General features: G+C 44.5%; 1 protein-coding gene across 3 annotated transcripts in view; it reads right to left on the bottom strand.

The window, feature by feature from the left end:
• RORA (RAR related orphan receptor A) overlaps positions 1–22,244 on the bottom strand; it is a 740,258-nt gene that overhangs the window by 333,495 nt on the left and 384,519 nt on the right. Inside the window, exon 1 of one of the 3 annotated variants that reach the window (XM_055278295.2) lies at positions 20,334–21,913. The exons of the other annotated variants lie outside the window; for them this stretch is intronic. Coding sequence (XP_055134270.2) covers positions 20,334–20,361 — 28 coding nt within the window. The 5' untranslated portion in view covers positions 20,362–21,913. Of the gene's footprint in view, positions 1–20,333; positions 21,914–22,244 lie in introns of those variants that run through there. 3 annotated transcript variants of the gene reach the window in all.

The following is a 22,244-nucleotide window of genomic DNA, read 5'->3' as shown; positions in this document are numbered from 1 at the left end:
AACAGGGACAGTTGGCTGTACAAGGGATCCATCTTCCACTGGAGATGCCTCCAATGCCTCCAGGTTCACTGATCATTGGCTGCAGTGTGTGCTCTACTTAGCCAACTCCCCCTTGCCATAGCCTCTTTCTGTCTCCCTGCTGTCTGCTGTTCCCTTTCAGCACTGACTCTTGTCCCCTTGGCTGTTTGGATCCGGGGCTCCTAGCCCCTACGCTCTGCACTGGGTCCGCTCCATCTGCTGCCCATGTCCTGGTGCCTGTGGTCCCCTTAAACCCTCCAGAAGGTAGGGCTCGCATTAAGAGCCTGCTCCTTCTTCCTCTCACCACCCAAAGTGGCTCAAAGGCTTCCTTCCATGTGACTAGTAACTCACCACTTTTATCCCCTATCTCTCCTCTGTATTCCTCAAAGGCTGGGAACACACTTTTGTCATTTCACATCATATTCTAGTGATTTGTATGTCTTTCTCCTCCCTGCCTGGGTTGTAAGCTCTATGATGCCAAGGACTGTGTCTTACTCATCTTTGTATCACCAGCAACTAGTGTGGGGCCTGATGGTACTGATAAAAATGTTTACTGAGTGCTTACTATGTGGCAGGCATTGCACTAGGTGCAAGATACTCCTTTGTGCAATACTTGCTATGCCACTCTATCCTCACAATAACTCTACAAGAGCCACAGTTTTATTAATCCCATGTGAATAAGTGAGAGCAATGAGGCCAAAGAGTTTAGGTAATTTGATCAAAGTCACGCAGCTAGCATGTGGTCAGCTGAGGATTGGAATCCAGGCAGTCTGACTCCTGAGCCTCATACTAAAAGCTCAAAGTTTGCTGAATAAATAAAGGAAATCTGAATAAAGCAATAAGTAGCAGTGTTCATAGAAACATTGAATTTAGAACTAAAAAAAATATAGACACTGTGTAGTCCAAACCCTGATTGTATTGCCAGAGAAACTGAGGGTGAGAGCAATGAAACAAGGTGTGGTGGTAAATGGTGTGGTGGGTGGGAACCCAGGATGGAAGAGATGGCCTGAGTCAGAATACCACTCATCACCCACTATCTGTGTGAGCCTGTGTAAGCCACTAAACCTCTTTGTTCTTCAGTTTTTTCATCTATAAAATGAGGATAATAATAGAATTTATCTTATTGTTTTATTGTTAGTATTAAATGAGATAATGTAAATCTCTTAGAATCATGCCTGGTATATAACAAATGCTCTTTAAATGTTAGCTACTGTTATTGTTGGTACAGTCATAGCATGTGGGGCTGACAATAGTCTTAGAAATCACAAATCCAACTCTTATTTTATCAAAGGGAAAATTGGGGTTCAATTTCACACTTACTTCCACAACTGAAATTGCCAGAATCTGATCTTTTAAAAGAAGCACGGTTATCTCCTAGTTCAAGAGCCTCATTTTGCAAAGGAAGAAGTTGTAGCCCCAGGAGTGCTATGACTTGCCAAGGTCTCTACTTCATCAGAGCAGAACTGGAAATGAACCTGGCTCTCCTAACTCCAGCTACACTAACACAGACCCATGAGCCAGCCCATTCCCCACCACTCTCCCGTCCCAGCTTCCCAGGTCAGGTACAGACAGTCCAACTGTCCATGATTTAACCTCAGTGGAAACGCTCCACACTGGAGCTCAAATGCAAGGCAAGCAGGTCCATCCAGATCCAGTTCTTTCATATGACAGGTGGGTAGAGTTACAGGCTCACATTGCAACTGAGGATTTGTGAGATCCACCTCGGAAGAAAGCAATGCTCCCCACAACGAGGCTGTTCAGTGTGTGAATCAGCATCTGGGTGGTGAAGCACCCCAGGATGTATACACTAGCCAGTGCTCAGCAATCAGCACCATGCTTTCTGGCACCATCTAGCATGCGCATTAGCTGCCTTTAAAAATGCTGATGCCCAGGCTCAGGACCAGACAAATGCTAACAGAATCTCTGGGAGTGGGGTCAGGCAGCAGTATTTTGTTTAAAGGCACCACCCCCTGGCTCCAGGTGATTCTAATATATGCTAAGCTAATTCATAAGGCAAGTGAAATGTCTTCCATCCAAATTAGCAGTGTCACCTGGAAACGTGTTAGAATCCAAATTCTACATTAGGTACCCTTCATTATTTTCTTTCTTTCTTTCCCATCTTCCCTTCCTTTCTTCTTTCCTTCCATCCTTTCTTCCCTCCCCCTTTCCTTCCTTCCTTCCTTCCTTCCTTCCTTCCTTCCTTCCCTCTCTTTCTCTCTCTCTCCCTCCCCTCCCCTCCCTTCCTTCCTTTTCTCTTTCTTTCTCTTTCTTTCTCTTTTCTTTCTTTTTCTTTCTTTTTTTCTTTCTTTCTTTCTTTTTCTTTCTTTCTCTTTCTTTCGCTTTCTTTCTTTCTCTTTCTTTCTTTCTTTCTTTCTTTTCTTTCTTTTTCTTCTTTCTTTCTCTTTCTTTTTTCTTTCTTTCTTCTTTCTTTCTTTCTTTCTTTCTTTCTTTCTTTCTTTCTTTCTCTTTCTTTCTTTTTTTCTCCCTTCCTTTCTTTCATTTTCTCCCTTCCTTTCCACCTCTTCCTTCCTTCCTCCCTTCCTTTATGAGACAGGATCTCAAACTGTCACCAAGGCTGGAGTGCAATGGCGCAGTCATAGCTCACTGCAATCTCAAACTCCTGGGCTCAAGCAATCCTCCTACCTCAGCCACCTGAAGTGCTGGGACTACCGGTGTAAGTCACCACAGGCCTTCCCTGTTATTTTCTCTCATAGCACTCTAGTGTTGGTTTTCATAACACTTAGCAGGATGTGAAATTATACATTTGTTTATTTTATATCCTTTGCCTCCTCCCAACCTCAGATGGTAGGCTTCATGGATAGAGGCCATACATGTTGTGTTACTCAGCGCACCTCATGCCTGGCACACAGTGGGCACTCAATACATACAATCAACAAATGGATGGATAGACATTAGGTGCATATAGGCAAGACAGATGTCTGAATTTTTCATTTTTTGGAATTCATTGCTGTAGCCTTATAGAGACAGAACACAAGCATATGTAACAGGCACATTATCTTCCCCAGAAATAAGGAAGTTTAGCTTACTGGAGTAGGTAACTAGGAATTTTTTTTTTAGACGAGTTACCAGAAAAAAGAAAACATCAAAAATAAATAAATAAAAACAGCAGGTGCTGATAAGAAATAAAAAAAAAATCAATGTAACAACTTTGGCCATTAAGTGTGGCTTCACCTAAAACACTACTGCTTCTTTAGGGCAAGTCCCTAAATATTTATTAAATACATCTTGGCGGTGACCTGCATATTAATACATTTTTTTGAGAAATAATAAAGTTTAAAACATGGTTTATGGCCTTCAAGTTTGTTGGGAAAGTGGAGCTTATTGAAGTAGAATTATAAGAAGGATAACATAAGTTAATAAGTAGTGAAGTATTATTCCCAACACACAGGCCAGTGGAATGCATACATATATGTGAGCTGGCAGATCCCCTCTCCTAATTTAGGTTCAGGGGAGCTCCAAGGAAGAGATCTGCATGAGGAGAGCACACTCGGGGCTGCCATAATCAGGAGGATCTTTGTGAATGAGGAAGAGGTTTGGGACTTGGAAACATTCTTGATTCAACCAGGCTCTTGGAAGTTAATGTAGTCAACATTTTCCCCTAGTCCTTCTGTGGAGAAGGGGTCTAATCTATGAAGTCAAAACAAACTTGGTTCTTGGATATGATTTGGGGGTTCAAATGAGGAGACACAATTGTCTCTTTGAGCTTTAAATATCGTTTTACTGACAGAGGACAACTGGCTCTTTTCATAGACATCTTCCCTTATTAAAAACAAAAACTCCTAAAGTGCCAGGAACTGGGGTGTTACATTCAGTAATAAAATCCATGTTTCAAAACTTGGTGTGCTCATGGCCATATGCTGTAGTGATTAAATCAGACTAGCTGGATTCAAATCTCATCTTCTGCCATTTAACAGCTGTGTGACTATGGATAAATTATATAAACTTCCTTTGTCTCAGTTTCCCCATCTATAAAATGGGGCTAATAATAATTCCTCACTCATACGATTGTTGCTGTGAAGATTAAGTGAGGGGATTTTTGTAAAGTTTCATAAGAAATGCTATAGAAGAGTTAGCTCTCATTGGAAACCAAACCTAATCTCAACTCACACCCATGCAATCTCCCATTAAGATCATTTACTTATCCAAAAGACCACCTAAAATGAACTGCAAATCTGCTAAAGGACAGAATAACAGCTGGCCAAGGACAAAATAACCTAATGGTTTTGGAAAAAGTCACCGCAGTGACTTCATAATGGAATATAAAATATAATAAAGACAGTCCAAATGGGCTAACATAGGACTGTATGGCTAGGAACTTCTAGATCTGCCTACTGCTGATACCTGGGACCTAGCTCAAGTGATTACAGCATTGTTTGTAGGAGAAAAGTATAGGGTTCATCCTAATTTGAATCAGTTGCTATCTCTCCTGTGCCATGGCGTCAGAGGTATCTGTTGTCAACCAGGGCGCCTTCTAAATTCTTGTGCCACTGTTACTGAGCAGAACCAGAAGAAAGTGTAGTGGAGATGGCTTGCCACAATCCATCACTGCTTCTAGAACCACACCTCAGAGCACATGCTAAGTACTTCTATGTTCACACCACCCAAGCACAGAGAAAGCATTAATGCAATTATCATATAGGAAAGTCAGGTTTGATAGGCAGAGCAGCAAAAATGATGTAGTGATTCTGTGGAAGTCACTGTGACATTAATAACTATGTTCACTATTCATCAGAGACCGGAATTTGAACTATGGCAAAGCTATCTTAGAGTCTCATTCAGGAGGTTGGTTTGAATCACTGAAGTTTCATAGGGGGTTTGATTCAAGATGGGCTCATTTATAAGTCCCAAGGTCAAGAACCAGAGGCATTATAGTGAAATCCTAGCATATACATGGTCAGCACCAAGTAGGCCTGCTTCCCCATCTTCCATCTCCATCCTTCACGTGCTGTGATGCTGTTGTCTACTTCACACAAAGCATGGCCCCGAAGAACAGCGAACTCGTACCCCAGCAGCCTGACTCTCCCAGAACCTCCTCTTCTGTGACATACAGGAATTGGATTAGCTAATTTCTAACATCTTTCCACTTCTAACATTTGAATCTAAGATTATCTTTAGTAGGTATAGTTTAGATGTACCTTGTCTGATTATTGGGCAGAACAAGCAGCGGCCATCCAGAATAACATGAAGAGTATCCTTACTGAAGAACTCTCTCCCCTTCTTCCTATCACAGTTCCTGAAATTTTAGCATTATAAATATATTCCTTTGGGCTTCAAAGCCCTTTTAAATTCTTAAAAGGCTTTAAATTCTATGAAAAGGCAGGTAACTGAAAACAATTTAAGGCTTCACTAGTTCTCACCTTAGGCAGGGCCAATTGGTCAGACCGCTTTCCAAATATGAGGAAGCCACAGGCCCTATGGGAAAGGAACACTGGATGGGGATGGAGTGGATCCCAGTCTACCCAACAGTAGGAAGTATGTCTCATTCATGGCCATAAATCATGTCCTAGTACTGGCACATGCTTGGCACTTTTTACATTTTCTTTTCTTTTAGAAGGAAGGAAAGAAAAAAGGAAAAAAGAAGAAAGGCAGGATTCATGAATGAACAAACCAGAAATTACTCTTGAGAGTATTTGCCACACCTGACCTGGTCAGCATATCCCCAAGGGCACCTTTTCAACTTGGATCCCGGGTGCTAAAAACAACCCCTGTTCTCAAGGGGCAATTTCCAGCCTGGCTGCTGACTTCCCTTAGCTCAGAGAGGGCCCTTGCTATCACTGAGGACTATTCAGGGACTGAGGCAGCCCAGGCCGCTGCAACGCTGAGCCCTGCACCAGTTCTAGGCGCTACACTTTTTTTAAGCACTTGATTTAAATGAAGAAAGAAATTGGCTTATATTTTTAGCAGCTCCTGCTACTAAAACTCATTTGACAAAAGTGCCAAAGGGACAGTTAAGTCTGAGCATGATTTTTTTTTTTTCCCATGGAGGAGGAGGAGGGTATAATTTATCTGAAAATGACTGGTACTTTCCTGGCCTGGGGACATTATTCTACCTGCTCTCTCTCTCTCTCCCTCTTTCTCTCTCTCTCTTTTTTTTAAAGACATACCTGTTCTTTTCCTTCCCATCAAATTCCAAGCTTAAGATATTTACTGTCTTTAGGTTTAGTTCCCAACCCTAAGACAACCTCAGAAAGGGAAAGGTATATAATTGGAGTTTGGAAACTCCACAACTTTCAGTAACATTTTAGAATTAGCAGCATCTAAGTGGGTATACCAAAGCCCCCCATGATGTGAGTATAATATCAAGTTCTTGTAGGAGTATAACATTAAGCCCAGTTGAAAAACAATATTAACGCCATTTCTACATGTACTGGGTATCAGATTCAAAGTGTATGACTTCAGAGTGCCCCAAGCCCCTCTTCCCAATGTTTCTATTACTGCCTTGCTTAATATCTACCTGAGGTCCCCTCCATTACAGCTATGGGGAGAAGTTCTTTTTTTCTTTTTCAGGGCTAAGGCACTGTTCTGTTAGAAGGCTCTGCTAAAATACACATATATTACCTTTGAAAGTCACATATTAACCCAATGCTTTCTAAACATAAATGACCTCAAACAATGTGTTAGCTCATGGAAATTGAGTCTCGAAAGAACAGGAGTTTTAGGGCTGCTAAGAAAATGTCTGGCATGTAAAAATATCCAAAATGAACTCATTTGTTTATATGTTATTTGGAAACTTTTCCCCAGAAACACAAAGTTATGAAGAGTGGTTATGTTCCCAGAGGACAGTCTGAAAAAATATGTTTTATAACCATAATGTAATTGAAGTGTACTCCTAAAGGGTATCCCTGAACCATGCTGCACGGCCAGGCTTCCAAGGGAAACTGTGTTCAGACAACCAGCTTGGAAGGCCAGGACCCCAGATTCCTGCTGCTGGGACATGGGGGATGTTGGAGCTGCCTCCTGGGAGACAGGCGGCTCCTGAGGAATCTGGGTTGGGTGAGCAGCTGCCTGTGCGGGTCCCTGGGAGGAGGCCAGCTGCATGTATGGATGTTTGCTCCCCATAAGCCTGGGACTGCTGATTATTGCTGCTTCCAGCTGGGATTCTTGAAGACTCCTTTATAGCAGTCAGGACCATTATGGCCATCAAAAAACGATGACAGCTATTGTTTAAGATGTTTTATAGACAGCCAGATATAACCGCTCATTCATGTTAGTAACCCCTGGTATAGTGGTTGGCATGTATTTGGTGCTCAATTAGTACTGGATGAAGTAAGACAGATTCGTGTACATATCAGAGAAAAACTAGTACCAACTATGTTGGACATTTCATTGAAGAGGGTCACTAGGGTGAAGAACAGGCAATGCCAGGAGTGGTGGGCACTGCACCTGGAAAAGGTATAAGGCAGGAGGTGGGCGGGGAGCCGAGACTTGAGGAGACAGCTATGAGGGAGTGGCGGTAGCTGTGAGGAGCAGGAGGGAGTGCTGCTGGTGGGAAAGTCAGGGTCAGGAGAGGCAGCACCCTTCCCTATCCTTTTAGCCTTGACTCAGTGTCTCAGCCTGGCGCAGGCAAGTAAAAAGACATGGTAGGTGAAGAAAGTGGCCCTGCCAATCTAGTAATCAGTTCCAGGTAGAGAAAGTCTTGGGTTGGGCCCAAAGTACTTCAAAGGCCTCCAGAAGGAAAGAGAATCTATGAGAAGGACAAGGGAAGGGAAGGGGAGGTGAAGACACTCTGGTGCATGTAAAGTCTGGATTTAGCCACAGTGTGGGGGTCTGTTCATTTCCAGCGTCTCTGGGCGGCTAGTGACTTAGGCCGCTGAGTGTGGAGAGGACACACCCTCTGAAAGCCCCCACATAGGGGAAAGTGCACCACTCTTCCTGGTCCAGGCTCATGGGGGCTCTGTGACCCTCAAAGAGAAAGCTCCTGGGAGGCACTGGGGCAGAAACCATACGGGATATTTCTTTATAACCTTAGGAAGAAATTAATAAAAGCCAAGTCTTGGTTAATAGCTTCTCTAAGGACCACCACTTTACATTTTCCTTCTCTCTCTTCTTCCTGATTCCCATTGATTTTGATTCTCTCTCATGATCAGACAACGGCTCTCCACCAGTAGTTCTCTAGTCTCTCTCAAACCTGTGTAAAGGTGCAGAATTCATTTGCATTCATTATGGTCTCAGGGCAACTCATTTACTTTCATCTTGCAATATCCAAAGAGTTGCTCATTTACTTAGATCATTTAAGGGTTTCCAGAAATCCTGCAAAGAAGACATTAGGTGTCCCTCTCCCCCTAAAACTTTCAGAAGAAGTTTTGCACACCCCACAGGTCGGGGGAAGCGGTGCCTTGGAGCGAGGGAGAGAACCAGTCAGACAGAGCATTCAGTAAGAACCTATCAGGGAGCAGATGCCTTTCTTCTGGCTCACTCTGGTTCAAGCCTCACCTTCGCTTACCTGGATTACTGCCAGCCTGGAGACAGGAGATGCCTCCGGGAGTTTTGCAGCAGGAAGTCTTCATCCCCCCAGCATTTATTTATACCTTAGGGCTAATGGAATTCAGCAGGTCACTGCTGTCCGGAGCACTGGCCTGTTCAACTCTACGTCTTACTGGGGTGGAAGATGCCCTCCTCAGTTCCTGTATCAGTGAGCAGGGGGCAGTGAGGGTGACAGAGGGCGTTTTCAGGACCTTTAAGGTCACATCTTGGAGGTTTTAACTTCCACCTCCACATGGGCCTGATTCTGCCAAAAATAGTTGTTTGGCCACATCTCTAGCTTGAGTTCTAGTCCCACAGGATCCCCGCATTCACTAGGAAGAAACTTCACACATCTGGAGGCCTCCACCAGTGACTCCTTCCAGAGTCATCCGTTCCTCACATGGTACAAGCTCGCCAGGACAGCACATGGAAAGAGTTTGTCAGTTCTTCCATGAGCCATTGTCATTTTATGAAGTAATCCGCTGAAAGGGTAGGGCCCAGACACTGGAGATTCCTACCAGGAGATGCAAGAAATCTCACAGAGCACCAGAAAACTCCGGAATAAAAGGCCAGTGCTGGCGATGAACCCTTGCTTCCGTTCATTGGTAAATTCACACATTTATTAATGTCTTCAGCGAACACATACTTTATTCACAACACCAGAAGACAATTAACATACTGTCTTAGCAGTAGTTAATGTCACCCTACTGTACTGTAGTCTTCTCATGGTGACCTAGGCTTTACTTAGTTTAGCACTGTGCTTGGCATACAGTGGGAACGCAACAAATAGCTCTGAGTAACGAATGAATCAACAGATAAATGAACAAACAACTTTAAAGATATCCCACTGAGCACATGACTTTGTGTTAGAACTCACTCAAAGGTGACGAGTCATACCATTTGTCTTGGATTTTTGTAGAAAATATCTACTTCCATCCATACCTTCACCCATTTGTTAAATAGTAGCTTTGTGCTTATTCTTTTTAAAAATAAAAAACTTTATTTATAAATGTAATATGTATTGGCATTCAAATAGAAGAATTATTTATTTAGAAAATGTGGGAAAATACAGATCAGTTTAAGGAATAAACCAAAACTTGTCCACGATCCCACGAACTCTGGTAACATTTTGGATAATTTTCTTCCACTCTTTTTTTCTGTATATCAAAATTTACAAAATCGGGATCATGCTGCATATGCAGTTTTAGATATTGATCTTTCCACTTAGCATTATATCATGAGCATTTTACCACATCATTAAATATTCTTTGAAAATGTCACACTTAATGGCTGCACAATATTATATTATAGCTCTTCAATTCTTAACTAAGGCAGATTTATTGTCCTTAATAAATCCCTAAATCACTACACAATTGAAATTGTTCCCAGGCTTCTGTAACTGTCTTAGTGGCTGATGCAGATTGAAAACTTTTACAACATGACAAATACTTCCAGGCAAGAAAAGCTGTTTCAAGTGTGGCTGGATCTCATCTTCAGCTTTTTCCTCCTCAAAGCTACTAATTCATACAAGCATACTAATGCCTTTGGAATGTTTATTCTCTTAAAATTGGAGGCTCTAGGGTACACAAGAAAACAGGCACAGAATGTGATGAGAAACACATGGCAAGTGTCTAGCTGATTCACAAAACACTCAAGATTTTCTTGGGCATGAGGGACCACACCTCAATTTAATGGAACAGAAATATTTTAGTTCTCTACAGTAAAGTGATGTTGCTAAAAATATACATGTGTGCATGCACGTATGCGTGTGTATGTGTGTGGATCCATCAAAAAGAGAAACCCCAATTCAACATAGACACACAGCTATGCACTTGTACGGTCAGCGAGGAGACTGAGAATACCTGGAGAGGCGATAGTGAAAGAGGAGCAGATGAAGGGCCTTTACGGTTTGGGGAACATTAAATACGCTGTGTCTTGGGCTCTCTTCTAATGAACAACTGGTTTCCAAATGTTACTGTATTCTCTTTCACTCCCTGGGTCTCATCCTTTTCCAATCCAGTCTTCTTTGCCTTGAAGCTGGAGCATTTGACAGGGTCTATTGAAACTTCTAATAAGGGGAGGTTACATGGAGAGCTCACTCCAGCACAGCCAGGACAAAGATGGGATGGTATGCCTGGCAGGGCAGAACTAGTCACCCTCACGACTCAGTGGTTACACCTGTGTCCTCTGGCTCATTCTCTCCTGACATCCCAGCTTGAGAGTGGATACTACCTCCTAATAGCAAAGGACACACAACAGACATCTCTCCTAGAAAGCTGTTTCTGGGCTGCTCATTGGCTACTTAAATGGAAAATCTTCCCTGGAGGTCAGGTCTGAGGCAGGTCCTTACATTTGCTATAGGTGAGTCTCCTAGAAGCTCACAGTTATATATCTCTGATAATATTTTAATACGAAACACCATATCCATGCATTTGTCCCCACCTCATTTGGGTATTTTGAGTTGAAGGAGAGAGACACCACACTCTCCAGATGAATCTTTCTCAAGTACTTTTTCATCACGTCATTTCACGACTCTTGAACTCAAAACCATTCCGGTGACCTACTGGAATGCACCTCAGTGTCTGTGTCTGGCCATAATGGTATGTTGCAATCAATTTTGAGGATGTCAGAAGAAATACTTGTGGCTGATTAATACTTTTAGAAACAAGCGAGTAAGGTTCAAGGTTGCCCCTATAAAACGTCACTCTCAGCTATGCCTCCTAAATTGAGAAAAAGGTGAAGTGGCAGCTAATATGGTAGGAGGTACACGAAGCCTACAACCTGACCTTCTGGGACAGTGTCTGCTGAGCTGCATTTACGGATACAGCACCATCAGCCATACGAATGCCTGCTAACTATTCTCTTGACCAACAAAAAAATTTGTATGTTATCACAAAGACAGCTAGCTGTGGCTCAATAACTATTATCCACTTCTTCCATAGCCAGAATAAAGACCATATTTTCCATCCTTTCTTGCAGATTAGTGCGACTCGGCGACTAAGTTCTAGAAAATGAGATGTAACTACAAATGAAGCACACAACTTTCAGGTGGGGCCCTAGAATGAGGCTGACAATCTACACTCCCAAGCCTATCCCACACCACCCCTCCAATTTTCCAGGAATTTTCCTGGTTTTAGCATTAAGAGTCCTGTGTCCTGGGAAATCCTGTAGTCTGGGCAAAACTGGGATATTAGTCACCTACCTTTTCCCATATTAGTCACCCCATTTCCCTCTTTCCTCAGCCTATTTCCTGGAGTATGGACTTGGTGGTGAGCCACCTTGAACATGCAGATAAAGGCAGACCCCAGGAAAGACAGGAGAAGGCTGGGACCCTGCCAGCTTCATGGAGCACAACTGTTACTCCAGCTCAGACTTCGAAGTAAAGGACAAATCAATTTCCATGTTGTTTAAATTACTAATTTTTGAGGTTTGTAGCTTACTCTTAGACATCTATACTCAAACTAATGTATCTAATTTCATAGTTTACCTTGCTGATAAAAAAAAATGGAGGTGGGGTGGAGAGTTGATTCATCAAAATTTAAATATGTCAGAGGAAAAGTGTCATTCCCAAAAACATCATCTGTCACATTTTGTTGAGGAAAAAGTGCTGGGCAACTTTTACAGGACTGAAGTCCGAGTCTTTACCTGGCATTTCTCTCCTGTTGTTATCATGCCTACACTGTGTCTCCCACCATCCAGCCTTCTCTTCGTCCCATCTAGCCTTCTGTTCCATCCCAACTGAGTCTTTTTTTTTTTTTTTTTTTTTGAGACGGAGTCTCACTCTGTTGCCCAGGCTGGAGTGCAGTGGCACGATCTCGGCTCACTGCAAGCTCCGCCTCCCGGGTTCACGCCATTCTCCTGCCACCATGCCCGGCGAATTTTTTGTATATTTAGTAGAGATGGGGTTTCACCGTGTTAGCCAGGATGGTCTCGATCTCCTGACCTCGTGATCCGCCCGCCTCGGCCTCCCAAAGTGCTGGGATTACAGGCGTGAGCCACCGTGCCCGGCCGAGTCTTCTTTTTTTATTTGTATTTTTTATTAAGACGGAGTCTCACTCTGCTGCCCAGGCTGGAGTGCAGTGGTGCTATCTTCACTTACTGCAACCTCCACCTCCCAGGTTCAAGCGATTCTCCTGCCTCAGCCTCCTCAGTAGCTGGGATTACAGGCACGCACTACCATGCCTGGCTAATTTTTGTATTTTTAGTAGGGATGGAGTTTCACCGTGTTGACCAGGCTGATCTCAAACTCCTGACCCCAAGTGATCCACCTGCCTTGGCCTCCCAAAGTGCTGGGATTACAGATGTGAGATATCCCACCCCACCCCAAATGAGTCTTCTTCCTGGGTCCTTCCTTTCTATGTCCCTTTCTCGTTTGCTACTCTCCAGTTAAAAAACTCTTCTCTTTTCCCTTAAGTTCACCAAACCCACCAAGCCCAATCTCCTTTACCATTTTTCGTTACCATGGTTTCATCCTTTTCTGGAATCTGGCAACACCTCTATGAATTTGGCATATAATTACTAATATCTTTGTACTGTCTTTGTCATGTATTTAAGTCTTGTATCTCTGGAAAGGTTCTAAGATCCAGGGAGGAAGAGTGGTTGAGAGAACATAGCTTAGGAGTTAGAAGATCTAGATTGAAGTCTGGGTTCCAAGACTTGCCTCTTGGGTGGCCTTGGATGTCAGTTTCCTCATTTACAGTGTGACGGTGATTATAACTCCTCTGCCTTTGCACCATGAGGTTGTGAGAACTGGACACTATGGGAATACATCATCAACCAGTAAGCACCTTAGCCATGCTAATTGTTCTTCAGAAGCTATCCTTTCTCTAATGTCCCACTGGACAGCCCTAGCATGCTTACCACAGTGCTGGGGATGTAGTGAATGACAGCTCCATAAATCTTTGTACAATGAATGAGGAAAAAAGGTAAAAATAACAGTTCCTCAAATATTATAAAACTGCATAGAAAAGTCGCTGCCTGGACATCTCCTTCAAATGCAAAGAAGGCACAAAATAGTGGTACATGTCAAACTGAGGTCTCAAACCCCAGTTCAGGGGCAACCTTGAATCTTACTCTCATGTTTTCGTTTCTGAGTGGTTTTAAACGCTAAATGACTCCTTAATTCATGGTAATAAAGTCTAAGTCAATAATGCTACAGATCCAAAGTTAGTTCCTGTGAACAGCGGCACCACCCTTCTCAGCCTCAACTCCGTGTGCTCCATACCTTGACATGAACATGAGTAAAAATCAAAATGGCCCCAGATATGTCCTAGGATGCCAAGAAAGAAGTGGCTTCTACTCAGCAAGCTGCAAAGAGAGTTGCTATTTTCAGGTGCTCTCTAGTTTAGCAGATTACCAAGGTGATGATATTAAGCTTAAGACTGCCTGTTAATGGAATGATAAATGTGAGAAATTCAGTGAGGCCACTTAAGCAAACACCAACTGAAGGATAAAAAGCATCATAAAGCCCATGGGGGAAGAATTCAGATGTAGATTTGCCCAGCAGCCCAATGGACCTACTTCCATCCCCAGATGAGGGGCTGCGCATTTGTTGAGGGGAAGTCATTTTGTTCGCATCTGAGATTGACACAGCGACCCCTCGACAATGCTGTGACCCAGGCCCAATGCCTCGAGTTCTCCTTGCTTGTTCCCCATTTCCCCTCTCACACTGCAATAATATATTCTCCTTCAGGACCCTCATCTTCGCAGGATTTTTTTTTCACTCCAAAAAAAACTATCCTTGTTTTAAGAATAGGAGTCAACAAGCTCGGCATCACTGAACTATAAATGACTAGTAGTTATGTTTCCTAGATATATTTAGAGCTTTAAAGGGACTGGAGGTTCTTAAACACAGAAAGAGGACTTGTAATTCTGGAGCTCAAGGGTCTACAAGACTGGGTGGGAGTGGTATTGTAAGGGAAAGTGGTTTTGAAGGGAGAGACATCCCAGTCACTTCAGAATAACATCATTTGGCTGCTGTCTTGGCTGCATCTGCACAAAGTGGGACCAGAACACTGCACACAAATTGCTCTGATCAAATCAAGGGGCCCTAAAGGAGATCAGGCTTGGCTTAAAAGCTCTTGGGCTATGAGTTAATAAGAATTTTAATAAAAATGGAAAGTATAGCCTGGGGCCATGGTACAGTATCTCTCTGGGTTGCTGGTGTTCTATCAGTCAATCATATAATCTTTCCAACATTACTAAAGTGAAGAGGGTAAGCAAAAACTGTGTGGACCAAAGATTTCAAAAACAGAACCTACAGAAACACCATCAGCTCTCTGATTGGCCTTCCAGAGCCAGGAGATATAACTAAAAGTGAAGTCTTCCCCTGAATATGAGATACCAATGAAAACAACCTGTGCCCAACCCACTTCGCATCACAAAGTGGTTTCCATACACATATAACTCTCATGGCAACCGTGATTTCAGGTTATGACCATCTCTATTTTACAGGTGAGGAGTCTGAGGATGGGGTGTGGGAGCCTTGATCCAGGTCTTTGACTCTTACTTTCCTCTCCAAACTCCTCAGTAGCTTATTTGTACATTTGAACTCAAGCTATTAAATCATTACGATCCTCTGCTTTGGTTTACTATTCTGATATGCAACCAAGTAGATGACTGGCCTCTCATTTGATTCAACTCTAAAGCCAGAAAATATTATTAATTCACTTTACTTCCAAGAATTGGCATTGATATGAAAACTTACTACTGATTTAAAAACAAATAGCTTCCCTGGTATTTGTTTTTGTCTGAAAAACTCAAGTTCTGTGATACTCAAGGCATACATGAATACCTAGAGTGTTGCCCAATCACTTACTTACTTCATTACACTGACCTCTTTTAGGGTGTCCACCAGTGACAGGCATATTTCTGATGGTTAAGCATTGGTCACAACAGTTTACATGCAAACTTGGTTTGTTTTTGAAATAGATGGCATTTAGCCGAAAGTCTAGTCTACGTGCTGTACCGTTAGTCAGCATGTGCTGGCGTAAGTGTCATTCCATGGGAAAAGAGCACCCCCAGGCAGGACTATGATGTGGCTTGAAATATCCCTCAAAGATCTGGGCTGGCCACATTGCTTTATGTGCAGATGGAGAGAGGAGACAAAAAAGAGGAACTTCCTTCTTGCTCTGGATTTTTAAAAACATGTACAATGACAGACGGAGAAGAGATGTAAATTCAAGGACACTGGTTGTCCTTGAATTTCTCGGACCATTCTTCATCCTTGTCACAGGCTCCTCCCTGTCTGCCTGTCCCAGAAGTGAAGGTCCCACAGGCTTCCTTGAGCAGTAGGTTGGTCATCCCATGCTCCACACTTGCCCTGGACACTAAGAAAATCTCCAGCATCAATCTCTAAGCAGAGCTCTCCCTGGGTCTAGGCTCCCTCCCCTATGGCTCCCTGAACACTTCCACCCACACGTTCAGCGGGGACTCCAGACATAGCATTGTCAGAATCAAACTCAGCCTTCTTGCCTAACCTGCTGTTTCCCAGGTTTTCCGTCTTAGCTGAAGACGCCTCCATTTAACCCCTGCAGGAAAGCTGAGAATCTCTACCATCAGCCCTCTTCATCATAGCTCATGTCCATTAGTCACTGAATCCTCCATGAGTTCTCTCCTAAAATATCCTCCAATCAGCTCTCTCTTCTGCCCTCCCACCTTTACTCTCCTAGCTCAGGCTGTCCATGTCTCGTGTCTTACTCTAAGGCACCAGTCCACATTCTTGTGTACATTGCAGCCAGCAATGCTTCTACATAGCAAATCTGACCAGGGCCTTTCCCTGTAGAAAAATCCTTCAGTGGCTCCCTAAACTCATGCTCACATACAAAATCCATACCTTGACCTTTTTTTTTTTTTTTTTTTTTTTTTAGATACGGGGTCTTGCTAAGTTGCCCAGGCTGATCTCAAACTCCTGGGATCAAGAGATCCACCCACCTCAGCCTCTCAAAGTGCTGGGATTATAGGCATGAGCCATCATGCCACACCCCCCGTTGACTTTTAAGGCCCTCTTGAACTTTGTCTTTGGCCCTTCCTTCCTGTCACTGAAACTCTTTCTTTCTTATTCATTTTCTTTCCCATATTTCCTATGTTTGTGTCAATATATCAAATTAGAAAAAGCAACTAACTAGGAAAAAAATGAAGCCTATTTGATTGAGGTGATTCCAGATGTGGAATGAAGCTTGGCGAATGCAAGCTCCTCTACAGGTGGGGCTTTAATAATTACGAAGCAATGAGGATGCACATATATCAATCAATGCTCATGAGGCACACTGCCAACCTCGCCCCTCCTTGCACACGTCAATACAGGCTCAGGCTTGGTAGCAGGTACTACAAGTTTCACATGTGAAAAACACAAAGCAAGAAAATCGCCACCTCCTGCCCTGCCTTCCACGGGGAGCCTGTTTGGAGTGTAGGGGTGCACCCACTCTAAGTCATGTCTCACACTGGCCTGTAGCCTTGCCCTTGGTTTCCCATTGAACACAGCCTTGTGCACCATTTACCCTTCTAAAGAGCTCACCGGGGACACAGTCCTTACTGTCTTCATCCTCTGTGAAATCATAAAGGGCTCCATTAAACAAGTTAGCATCTGATTGTTTCTTCTCTGGTTGCCAAAAAAAACCTGGATATTTGGACACCTCTGGGAGCAACTGAGTTGTCTGCTTTGCATGCAGGCATTTGGCATGTGAAGGTACAGCCTGAAGGACAAGAGCTGCCTCCTTCATGTCTGTGTCCTTGTTGCCTAGCATGGGAGCTGGCAGAGAAAACGTCTGAAAATACTTGAGAAGGGGCTTTTAGAAATGAACAACCCGGCTCTATCCCATGAAGAGGAGTGTAGTGGACCATCAGATCCTTCAAGGTTTGGCTTCCAAGTCCTTCTCTGAATAGAGACTGTTCTTACTGCCTCTGAGATCCACTCCAGCCATCCCAAGTGGTGGGATGAGCTGTGTTCCCTACCCTCCTATCCTATTGTTTCTGCCACCCCTACTCTCCAGCATGCCGTTCCATACCAGACCTTAGAGTCCACTTTATCTACCAACAACCCTAAAAAACAGGTGTAATTTGTTGACCCAGACATGGCCTGGGCTGGGGATTTTACTCTATGACCGCATAGCACCAAACATCTGGAACAGAAAGGGAGAAAGCTATCCAGCTGTTTCCAGACATCCAGATGTCTGGCATGGAGAAGAGGAACATCCCGCCACCTGCCCTATTGAGGGTGTGCTGTCCAAGCAGACAGGCAGCAGGTCACAGGGCCATGGGGCCAGCCTCTGTGGTGCAGGGCTGCCACTCTGTCTCTGGGCTAGATGAAACTTGACCTGAAACCTCCAGACTGAAAGACCCCTCTTTCTGGAAGTTTGCTTTAGAAAAAAAAGTGGCAGAAGCAGCAGTAGATTCATGGGGAACCCCACTCACACCAGATGTAATGGTGTCTTTTATTTGTAGGTGTCAAAAAGCGTGGCCAGTTCAAGATTTCCCTTCCTGCTTTCAGTTTCCAGGGCACATGGTTTAACCAAAATCATGTTAAAAACTTCAGTGTCTTCTGGCTTTAACTCAGTTCCCCCAGACAATTTTCTTCTTTTCCTTTCAAGGGAGCATTTGGCTTTCCACCTGGTCATCCTTCAAAACATTCATTCAACACACACACACACACATATATACTTTTTTTTTTTTTCAGAGGGTGTCTCTCTCTGTCACTCAGGCTGGAGTGCAGTGGCGCGATCTCGCCTCACTGCAAGCTCTGCCTCCTGGGTTCATGCCATTCTCCTGCCTCAGCCTCCTGAGTAGCTGGGACTACAGGCGCCTGCCACCACACCTGGCTAAATTTTTTTTGTATTTTTTAGTAGAGACGGGGTTTCACCGTGTTAGCCAAGATAGTCTCGATCTCCTGACCTCGTGATCCACCCGCCTCGGCCTCCCAAAGTGCTGGGATTACAGGTGTGAGCCACCGCGCCTGCCTCAACCTATATTTTTTTAAGTGCTTACGTGTCAGGCCTTGTAGGAATAGTATTAATATATTGTACCCTTAATGAATATAATGACAATTTTGACTAAACAATAATCACATTAAAGATGATGATAATAATTGAAATTACATATTGACCATTTATGTACCTCACTGAATAATCTCATTTGTATTTCTTTACTTAATGTATCAAACCACCCAAAAAATAAATGCATTACTTTTAATGGCAAAAAACGAAATTACTTTTACACCAACCTAATATCTCCTAGGAAGCTCAGAGAGATTAAATACCTCACAGAAAGCCACACAGCCTACTGATAGTCTAGCTCGAACTTGAATGCAAGTCTGCCTGGAGTTCAGCAATCACACCCTTACTCACTGCATTGTATCAATGCACATCTGCACAGTGCATGTGGCAGAGAGGACCCAGGGTAGGTAGAATGAGTTTGTAACTCCAGAGAGCACCATTGTATTCCATGAGACTGGCACTGGCTAGAGCACAGTGTACAGCCTACACGGTGAATGACTCCCCATGGAGTTGTGAGACACAGCGGCCCTGTCCTGTGTTCACTTACGGGCACCAGAAGCATGGGAGGAAATAAAATCCCATGCCTATGTATATGTGCATATATCATATATGTCTATGTGCAGGTATGGAGTGTCTAGTATGAAGGCTGGCATCTAGTAGGTGCTCTTAGATCTTTGCTGTTTGCCTATTTAAATAAAAACATTTTAAAATGTAAACAGAGAAGGCAGATGCCCAGACTGGAAGAGGAAGTAAGAGTTATGTCCTGTTGTGGGTAGCAGGCAGGGGCTGGGGGGAGAGTCTTGGAACAGCCAAGGGATAAGAGCTGTGATGATGGGCGGGGTCCGAGTGTGTAGAATTGGGCCTAAGATGGCTCTCAGAGGGAGGAAGAGACCTGGGTCTGCAGCAGCAATTAGAACTGTTTCTGGGGTTCACCTCACTTTCTGCCTTAGTATGAGAATCTAGGTTTCCTTTGACAGCCTGTTTCTCGGGTGGTCCACTTTTGACTTGAAGGGCTCATCAGAGGGAAAGGAAGGATGCCTATTCCTCTGGCGCCTGGTCCTCTCAGCCAGTGTCCTCTGCACCTGCCCCAGAGGGCTCTGACACAAGCCTGGTGGAGATTGAGAGCTCAACACGGGGCCGGATGAAGGCGAAATTCCCCAGGTTCTTAGGCAAGATTTGATTCAGATCTGTGGCTGTGAAGCCAGGCCTTTTGCCCTTAACCAGAAGTCTCCAGACAATGGATTTGCAGCCATGACTCATAGAACCCTGTCCCCACTCTCACCAGCAGAGGCTTGGCTCTGGGAAAGTTAGTTCAGGACTCTGGACCTCAGGAGTCCCATTTAGAAAATGATGATCAAGAGAGTGAGATGTTTGCTCAGCTGCCTTTTCCCTCCAGAGAGGGACCCTGCATGTGCCCCGCCACTGCTAGGCTGGAGGAGGAGAAGAGCGAACGAGCTCTGTGTTCACAGCACATCTTCCTACCCAGCCTCTCTGGACATCCCAGGAATGGGGGGCTTAGCTTCTGGTTTGTGACAAGGGGAGGATGCCTTCATTATCCCCTAATCCTGTCTCCATGGCCCAGAAGCCTGCCTGACAAAGCATTCCGCCTGGCACTGTGGCAACTGCCATCGAATCCTGACCAGCTGGAGCCCAGGCGATGGTTTTTTGAAAGCTGTTACCCAAAAAAAGCAACACTGAGTTGGGTGTAGAGATAACTATCTCTGCTGTCACACCACACGGGGAGGGATGGTAGCGACAATACCACCTCCTTCCTCGACAACGATACCTTACGGAAGCCAGAGAAATTTAGGCATTGAAAGTAAAAACATTCAGCGTACTTACCAAATGTTGACTGACTCCCCGTGAGCATTTTTTCAGCAGAGAGCTGAGGGAAACAACTTTTTCTTGTTTTCTCTCCACGCCATCCCACAGCTGACCCAGCTTACACACCCATAGACTGCAAACACTTCTCAGGTGGCTGTGAACCCTCTCGGGGCCTCAGGCACTACAAGGTGCCCTCCCTGACCTCCTAGGTATGAAACACAGAGGAATCTAGGGCTGAGTGATTGTGTGCTACCAAAGAGAAAGAGAGAGGAAGCAAAGCCACAATTTGGATCATCCTGTGGCTGCCGCGGCTGCAGCCATCCAACCAGCAGCTCGCCTGGCAGTGCCTACTGGCAATGGGCTCTCTCTGTCTCTCTCTCCCTTTCTGTGGCTCTTTCTTGCTTTCTCTCTCCCTCTCTCTCTCTCTCCCTTCTTGGGGGTTGTATTGGCTCTGGAGAAGGAGGCCCCTGCCATTGCTTCTGACATTGCACAGGAAAGGAAGAGTAAAATTGCTGTTGAGAAAGACCTGGTTTTTCTGTTTTTCCTGGGAGGGATTCCTCTCTTGCAAAGGGAATGGATTAGAAATGATGGAATAATTCGAAGGCCACGAGTGGACAGGTGGAGCCAGCACCCCTCCACACACCTGGTCAGTCCATTTTCTGCCCTCATTCTCTCCTCCCCCTCATGTTGTGCTCCGCCCTTTATCTCCTTTTTTTTTGGTTGTCACGGTTTCAGTTCATTGTCACTTGTGAGGAAAGTAGAAACCATCCACTGTATCTGGTGTAAAACCGCTTCAAACCTTTTTGAGAAAAGCAGGATACAAATGAATCAATGTGTCAAGTAGTGCCCTTGGGGGTGTGGGACCTGGGTCCAGTGATCCCAGATGGTGGCCCTCCCCCAGGAGAGAGAACAGCACTGTCTCTCCTCCCCTCGCACTGCAGTTTGGGTCACTGCCATCACAGATGCCTTCTCAAAACGTATCTTTGACCCCTCCTTCCTTCTCTGTGGTTGCCAAGCTGACCCATCCCTTGCTCCTCAGCCATCTTCCTTTCTAAAGTTCACAAATTTGTGTTTTCCACCCCCTTCCCTTCTCCACCACCCCAGGGCCCTTCTCCACTTTGCTTGGATACTGACAGAGCCTCCTTGCCAACATTCCTCCTTTCTCCCCAAACTGATGACAGGTGAAGATTTCCCCAAAAAGTAATTGATTTAATATCATCCCTGCAGGAATATCTTCCTTGGCTGCCCATGGGCTGCAGGATAAAGTCCAAATACCTAGTGTCGGCAAACAGAAACTTCCACGTCTTGACTCTAACTTACTTTTCAATGCATTAAGCATAACAGATATTTTTAAAGGTACCATTTATGATTTATGGGCCACTTAGTACACATCAGATACAGCGTTAAGCATTGTTTCTGAATTAGTTCTCACAAGAGTCCTACATGAAGTTTCATTACTTGCACTTTCCATTTTGGGGCCTGTAGAGATGAAGCAGCTTCGGAAGGCTGTACAGTGAGTCAGTGGTCAGTGGTGAGCATTGGACTGCAGATCTTATGATGTCAAAACCCATGCTCTTGACCCCTTCACTGCCCCTTCTGTCTGAACGGACGCCCTGTGCTGCTGTCAGACCCCTCCCCCCACCCTCCACACAGGTCCTGGGCTGTCATGGTCACCCCCTCCCAAACCCAAACTGGTGCATGGGGCAGAGGAGCTCTAAGAAGTCCTCAATCCATATGAGCTGAAAGTTCTCAGCCTTCAAAGTAGAAGATCGGGTGGATAAAGAAGACATGCAGCCCGGGAAGCTTCAAGTGGATGGGCAGTGAGTGCCGGCCTGCCACATCTGCTGAGTGAGAGTGGGTGGTGGAAGAGCTGGGGCTGGCTGTATTCATTTGAAACGTGGGTTCTTTCTCTGCATCTTGCAGCACACT

This window comes from Symphalangus syndactylus, chromosome 5 (assembly GCF_028878055.3).
Source record: "Symphalangus syndactylus isolate Jambi chromosome 5, NHGRI_mSymSyn1-v2.1_pri, whole genome shotgun sequence".
Classification (NCBI taxonomy): domain Eukaryota; kingdom Metazoa; phylum Chordata; class Mammalia; order Primates; family Hylobatidae; genus Symphalangus; species Symphalangus syndactylus.
The sequence above is the reverse complement of the archived record's forward strand: the minus strand, read 5'-3'. Positions and strand labels throughout refer to the sequence as shown.